Genomic DNA, 8,117 nt, shown 5'->3' with positions numbered 1-8,117 from the left:
TCTCTGAGCCAGGTTCTCTCAATACTGAGAAAACAGAGAGAATGGAAATAAGACTAGTTTTCAGGCTGAAACCATCTTAAACCAATGCTTCTGAGTCCATTTATAGACACTCAAAAACGTATTTCTGTCGTTTGAACCCACACCAATTGGTAAGTGTGTTTTTTATGTGAACCCACTCAGTTGACAAGACACCTTGGACAGATACTGTCAGCTGCTAAACACATGCCTTACACTCAGGAAGAAGGAAACTGACCACCGAGTATAACATTCCAGTCCATTTAGAGAAAAATGTACATGACACAGGGTCAGTGAACAGCAGCCTTTGTGTATTGTACTGGAGAGCAGGGTTTCCAATAGCATAAGACACAGGAGATATTTTCACACATTCAGCAAATGTCTGGTCTTGCACAGCTTGGTTGTTATCACATTTGAGTGTCTTTTCAACAAATTGTTTTTATCTGGTGGCTGATATTCTACCCACATTTCTTTGATTAATATACACTGGGACACAAAGAAAATGTGCAGCTCCTGTGGCCCTCTAGGACCAAGACGGGACTGGAGCGCAGTGGTCCACACTGACTAAACACCTCCCTCTGCAACTGGATCCTGGACTTCCTGACGGGCCACCCCCAGGTGGTGAGGGTAGGTAGCAACACATCTGCCACGCTGATCCTCAACACTGGAGCCCCCCAGGGGTGCGTGCTCAGTCACTTCCTGTACTCCCTGTTCACCCACGACTGCATGGCCAGGCACGACTCCAACACCATCATTAAGTTTGCTGGTGACACAACAATGGTAGGCCTGATCACCGATAATGACGAGACAGCCTGTAGGGAGGAGGTCAGAGACCTGTCCGGGTGGTGCCAGAATAACAACATATCCCTCAACGTAACCGAGACAAAGGAGATGATTGTGGACTACAGGATGCACCTGAGCTCAATTTCGAGTCTCATAGCAAAGGGTCTGAATACTTATGTAAATAAGCTATTTCTGTTTTTTGTTTTTTATACATTTGCTAAAATTTCTAAAAACCTGTTTTCACTTTGTCATTATGGGGTATTGTGTGCAGATTGATGAGGAAAAACATTTATTTAATCAATTTTAGAATAAGGCTGTAACGTAACAAAATGTGGAAAAAGTCAAGGAGTCTGAATACTTCCCGAAGGCACTGTATATTTGTATTTTGAAGTGCATGCGTGTATTAAACGTGTCTGGTTTCAAGGCTTCTGTAACTGTTCGCCTTTCGTGCAGAGAGCAGGATAACTGCCAAAGTGTCTTCTTTTAGGTGCAGCTGTTCAATAACATGGTGGAAATGGGCTGCAATGGTTGATGTGAAACAGAGATGGGCACAGTAATAATGGTGGAAATGTCAAGCAGTCTACTAATGTCTATAAGCTGCATTGCTCTACCCATGCTAAAGAAGAGAGGGACGATGAAGATGGCAGTGGTGGGTCCAGTGCAGGGCACTAGCATGGGCGGCATACAGGCCCGGAACACCAGTTTCTCAGTCAGTGGTACCACCACCTGGTTCCCCAGCCACACCAGGTTCCCCCCACACACCCGCCCAGGACCTGGGGGTCTGCAGCAGGGTGAGTATCGTGATGGGTACAACAAACACATGCACTCATGGTCATATCAACACCGACACACTGCATAGACTCACTAACACCAGGCCAACTCTGGAGAACTTACACACCAACACTAACAGTAGCATGCCAACAGACATATTGACGCTTATGCATGCTTGATCAAACTCACAGGCCTGATTTCATTTCTGTGGGGTTTTCCATAGCTGACTGGGTCAGGGGACCAAGAAGACGACATTTAGGATTGAACTTGAGGGATCAAAATGCAGTTGAGAATGTCATAGGCTACAGCAGATCCTACCGTACCAGCAAATATCACCCTGACTAATGTTTCAGATTTAGACTGTTGTAAAATAGCATGGTTTCATACTTTCACATTTATTGGTGTGGGAAGCAGGGGCGCAACTTTCACTGCGGACGGGGGGAGGACATGATTCTGAAATTGCATTTTCATCATTGGAATGTGATACAAAACGAGCCAACGGTCTACTTCAGGACCATACGGACGCCTCCGAGTGGTCGGGTAGGCTGTTTGGAGTGTTTATCCAACCTCCACTTCTAAAACTAAAGTTGCGACCCTGGTGGGAAGTAGAATGTAAAACAGGCTCACTGCTATGGTGAGAATGGAGTCTTCCTGGGCCATACATCTATACGTCTACATTATAACAAATATATACCTTTTTTCCCTCCAGCAACGATTTAGCTAAATGCATATAGGGGAAACACTGAATACTACACAATGGACAGATAACTGTGACCCAGTCCACACAGGTACCAGTTGGTACTGTAGCTTGCTCCGCCACATACAGGTAACTGCCATAATAAAGGAAACACCAACATAAAGTGTCTTAATAGGGCGGTGGGCCACCACGAGCCCCCAGAACAGCTCAAGCCTTGGCATAGATTCTACAAGTGTCTGGAACTCTATTGGAGTGATGCGACTTTCTTCCTCGAGAAACTCCACCATTCGGTGTTTTGTTGATGGAAAACGCTGTCTCAGGCTCCGCTCCAGAATCTCCCATTAGTGTTCAATTGCGTTGAGATCTGGTGACTGGCACACACCCACACTTTAAACCCCCTATACTCCTTTGAGACGCCTCTTTCAAAATAACTGAGACATCTTCTAGCCATGACAGCCAAAATAATGGGCAAACGGGCATTTTTACACATGACCTTAAGCAGGATGGAAAGTTAACAGCTTAATTGACTCAGGAACCACCTGCTTTCAATAGACTGTATTCCTAATTTACTCCAGTGTTTCCTTTATTTTGGCAATTACTTATATATAAGCTCCCAATGTAAGAGCAGGCTAGAAATAAACAGGATAGAATGGACACCCTGCACACTCCTTCCAGCGTCGACAAACTATCTTTACATTATCATCCTTGTGGCATACGTGTGTTGAGATCATGCTGTTTTTAAGTCATCCCGACATGAGACGGGGTAGGCCTACGAGAGCTAGAAGGTGAACGGCGTGAGCATGCACAACTCTCTGATGTCAGATGGTGTAAAACTCCAGCGGATTATCAGTAGCCTATAACAGCTTCAGACGAGCTACTGTTTCTGTGCTGACTGACCTCTACTGGTCATTACAGGTACCACATTCATCTGAAAAAATGACGTACAAAACAGATACACAGTGAACACACAATAATGGCAATAATAACAATATACTTTATTACTATGGACTCCCAATATCTTCTGGGCATTAAGAGCATGTTACATTGTCCACAGCAAAGAAGAAATAACCATCATGCCGGAATCTTTCCATTATATCGCTTCCCTGACCAAAAGCCAAATTATTGAATTAGTGTATTAGAAATCATCTATTTTTCGTTTAAAGGGAAAATGTAAACCAGAGAGAATATATCAAGGAAGCCAACTATTTAAATGGGTCAAAATTCACTAAACGGAAAAACCCAGCAACCGTTTCCTGGTGTGTTTACCAACCATCCGCAAGATACTTCTTCATCAAAAAGGCAAGGATATCAATGGTGATGCTTAAGAAAGTGGAATTCCCAGACAGTCATCAGCTCTACAGTATTTACTCAGGAAAGCAAAAGTGTTCCTCTTGTTTGAAATCCCATACTAATTTGAGACCCCATACGAATTTGAGACGCTGGTGATTTTTCCTCTGGGGTCCATTCTCTCTCTTTCCCACAAACATGTCATTAGAAAAGACATATCCGAAACGACAAGTTTGAGCAAGCAGTTAAACGTGAAAACAATACACTCAAAAGCTAACTGTGGTAGGCTACGTAATGTGCCATACTCTCCCCAAAATATTGTCTAACAAATAATCAAACCTTGTTGCAATGCTGGACCATGGTGACTAATGGCACGAGCTAGTACTGTAACAATACATGTTACCTTATCATCAACCAGAGGGTGTCCATATGGTATTATAGTGAGCATGTAAAAGGTCTGATGCTACTGGTACAGCAGCATTGTGACTTGAGATCAAACTCAACGCTAAAGGATTGGACATGCCTGAAAACCCCTGGATGTTAACAGCCAGCTACCACTCCAGACAGAAAGAACCAAATGCTGTTCTCATTCATCAAACAGCAATAACATACTTATTGCTTACACACTTTCGGGATTAGAAGAGAGAGAATCAAAACAATCCAAAATCACAGTAGTAAAACCACCATGTGATAATAGTGTTATATAACGATGATTAGAACAGACATTAAAGATGTGGACGCCGTGATTGCAGATTTCCATTTATCATGTTGTCCCCACTTTGTGAACTTTGTTTTGATAGAAAGACGGTTATTTACTTCACCCTGTCTTCTCAACAGCAACCCTATTACAACCTATATATTATGCGCATGGGCCCAATGACAACTTCCAAATCTGAATCTCAATTCCCGAGAGGACAGATGATACAAACGGCGCTTGTCTTCACTATTTTTCCTCTGGAGTGTGTCCGTGAAGCCCCTGGTTTAACTGTCACAATGATTCCTCTTACTTCACCTTCTCACCATCAACGATCAGCAGTCTGACTAGGAACCACGAAGGCCATAAAGGGTAGTTATGTAGTCAGCCATAGTTGAAAGAACATCCATGATTTCTTTCGACCACTTGTGTGTGTGTGTGTTTAAACAGCCACTGCTACAGATAGATACTGGATTAGCTAAAAACCTTTTTCATGCCTTACAAAGCCAACCACATTTATCAAAGATGATGTTTCCAATTCTGTGCACATTGGTGAATAAAATGAGAGTGTATGGGGGGGGGGGGGGGGGGGGCAACTGCTCCTTGGGTACAAACCCTTCTCACTTAATTATGGGCATAGGTCAAGATGAAGAAAAAAAAATGGGGGGAAAAAGTCAGTCAGTTCTTGAAGATCCCACCACCTCCATCACCATATTTTCCTGTTCTGTCAGCTCCATCCCAGCACTGTCACTCTACCCCTGGGCCTCTGGAGGTGAGAGGAGGGGGAAGGGCAGTCCTAACAGCATCCTCCTCCAGACTGCCTTACTGGGGTGCTATCAATCTTCAGGTTGGGCTTGTCTCCTCCCGTCGTGGCCCCGGGCCCCATGCGCTTCTTAATCTCGGCCGCCATGGTCATGAAGGATTGCTCAACGTTGGTTGCGTTCTTAGCACTGGTCTCGAGGAAGGGGATGGATAGGGAGTCAGCAAATTCCTGTTTGAGGAGGGTGAGACAGATGTCAATAACCAGTCTGACTGCAGTAGTAGGGTGCTTCCATTGCAAGTAAAACACAGTGTGTCCTAACAGTTGATAATTCAGCATGTCGACTAGAGTACACTTTATTCAAATACTGTGGTTCATCTGTATCAGATTCCGCATGTTTCCTGTGGACTCACCTTGGCTGTTGTGTAGTCTACTACTTTCTTGGTGGTGAGGTCACACTTGTTACCCACCAGCAGCTTGTTGACATTTTCGCTGGCATAGCGGTCGATTTCCTGCAGCCACTGCTTTATATTGTTGTAAGACTCCTAGAAAATACCTCAGTTATATGTGGTCAATAAATAAACGTTAACTCATAGATGTTAATGAATCTCCTTTGTGGAGGGGTGTCACTAACCTGATCTGTTACATCATAGACAACGATGATACCATGGGCTCCTCTGTAATAGCTGGAGGTGATGGTGCGAAACCGCTCCTGACCAGCAGTGTCCCACTACAGACATGAGACAAGAAAAACAAGATGTTAATTAGCTAAAACACTACATGGCTGCAAGCATGAACTGAGATGACACTTCCCGACTGCTGCCAGGCCTGCTGGATTCAACTCACAATCTGTAGTTTGATAGTCTTGCCATCCAATTCAATAGTTCGGATTTTGAAGTCCACTCCGATGGTGCTTATGTAACTTTCCGTGTAGGTGTCATCCTGAAATGTATCATAAAAAAACAACAACACATATATCAACAAACTCGCACAGACACACAGTATCCAAACGTTGATTGAAAGCTGAAAACGGATAGTTTTTACCGCAAATCGAAGCAGGAGGCAAGACTTGCCCACCCCTGAATCGCCAATCAGAAGCAGCTTGAACAGGTAGTCACTACGGGGGAAACCAGGTTAGAGGCTATCAAATAATGGTTAGAGACTAACATATATATTCTATCAAACCGCCAGCATTGACTTTCATTTAGGTCTCTGACGAGTTAGGCTAGTTTATACGCAATGCTGTCATTTCCATCTGAAATTATGTTATTATAGCTAACTACAGCTGTAAGGGTGTACGATGAAATGTCCAAGAGGAAAACGTGAAAGAAAGAGAAAGGTGACTAGACCCATATCTCCACTCCAGGTCATTCAACAAACTAGCTAACCAACGTTAGATCAATATTCTTATGCAATTTTATGTCAACATAGCTATTGGTATGATCATGACAACATTGTAACTACCATGTAAAACAACCCGATATCATAGCAGATGTTCGGAACAAATATGTAAACAAGTGATGACGCAATATATTTTGTTACGCGTTTGAGTTAACTAGCTACGTCTCGTCATCCGCGGTTACTGGACATGGAGTTAACAAAAACAACTAAATATCACAAACTTCACTCACTATTCAGGATTCATGGTGTGTCCAAAATACGTGTTCTCTCGGCTCTTGTCTGGGTCACACGCGTATCCTCTTGGTAGCTAGCTAGCTGCGTTGTTAACGCGTAGGAAGAAAGAATACTTGTTGTTAACGACGTTAACTAGCTCCACAAACCGCGTCTGGCAAATTTTTCTACAAATTCACGAGCCAGGAGGCTGTGTATAGTTTGTTGAATCGGTGAGTAAGTGTTCAGAGACTAGAAATCGTTTTGTTGCTTGATACACATTCCTTTCTTTCGCGTGTTGTTTTCCTCTCTGTCTCCCTTTTTACTTGTCTTCCCTGGTCTTTTGCGGCACTGTGCGCAGGTGTCTTGAGTGATGACGTCAAATCGTGGTCCTACACAGGTGGGAAATGTAGTTCAGCCAAAAGCCCTTCATATGTTCTCTGGTTCAGCTGGCTCCGGGGATTCAACTGTGGCTTGTAACAGTACACTGACACGTTCTTACCAAAGGAGACTTATTTATTAGTCATGCACAAATGTAATAAATATACTGAACAAAAATATAAACGCAACATGTAAAGCAGTGGTTCCCAACCATTTTCATTTACTGTACCACCAACTGTATTTTGCTCTGCCTGCATTACGCGTTAAGTACCTCATGTGCATTTTACCAGTAAGCCTATGGTCTCAGGAGTCTTCTCAAGTACCCCCTATGGTTAGGCCAAGTACCCCCAGGGGTCCTAGTACTACTGGTTGGGAACCACTGATGTAAAGTGTTGTTCCCATGTTTCATGAGTTGAAATAAAAGATCCCAGAAATGTTCCATTAGCACAAAAAGCTGATTTCTCTCCAATTGTGTGCACACATTTGTTTACATCCCTGTTACTGAGAATTTCTCATTTCACAAGATAATTCATCCACCTGACAGGTGTGGCATATCAAGAAGATGATTAAACAGCATAATCATTACACAGGTCCACCTTGTGCTGGGGACAATAAAAGGCCACTCTAAAAATGTGCAGTTTTGTCACACAACGCAATGCCACAAATGTTTCAAGTTTTGAGGGAGAGTGCAATTGTCATGCTGACTGCAGGAATGTCCACCAGATCTGTTGCCAGACAATTCAATGTTAATTTCTCGACCATAAGCCAACTCCAACATCGTTTTAGAAAATTTGACAATATGTCCAACCAGCCTCACAACCGCAGACCACGTGAAACCACGCCCTCCCAGGACCTCCACATCTGGGTTCTTTACCTGCGGGATTGTCTGAGACCAGCCACCCAGACAGCTGATGTGTTTCTGTCTGTAATAAAGCCCTTTTGTGGGGAAAAACTCATTCTGATTGGCTGGGCCTGGCTCCCCAGTAGGTGTGCCTGGCTCCCAAGTGGTTGGGCCTATGCCCTCCCAGGCCCACCCATGGCTGCAACCCTACCCAGTCATGTGAAATCCATAGATTAGGGCCAAATGAATTTATTTCAATTGACTGATTTCCTTATAT

General features: G+C 43.6%; 1 protein-coding gene across 1 annotated transcript; it reads right to left on the bottom strand.

The window, feature by feature from the left end:
- Positions 1 to 3,240: 3,240 nt before the first annotated feature.
- On the bottom strand, positions 3,241 to 6,979 carry LOC139536925 (ras-related protein Rab-1B-like). Its single transcript, XM_071337662.1, has 6 exons — positions 6,639 to 6,979; positions 6,052 to 6,124; positions 5,854 to 5,949; positions 5,642 to 5,737; positions 5,421 to 5,552; positions 3,241 to 5,238 (listed from the first exon to the last, which is right to left on the bottom strand). The coding sequence occupies exons 1-6, from the start codon at positions 6,650 to 6,652 to the stop codon at positions 5,044 to 5,046; spliced, it is 606 nt and encodes a 201-aa protein (XP_071193763.1). The 5' UTR covers positions 6,653 to 6,979; the 3' UTR covers positions 3,241 to 5,043.
- Between the last annotated feature and the right edge of the window lie 1,138 nt (positions 6,980 to 8,117).

Source organism: Salvelinus alpinus, chromosome 13 (genome assembly GCF_045679555.1).
Source record: "Salvelinus alpinus chromosome 13, SLU_Salpinus.1, whole genome shotgun sequence".
Taxonomy (NCBI): Eukaryota; Metazoa; Chordata; class Actinopteri; order Salmoniformes; family Salmonidae; genus Salvelinus; species Salvelinus alpinus.
Note: the sequence above shows the minus strand (reverse complement) of the source record. Positions and strands in the feature narration are given on the sequence as shown.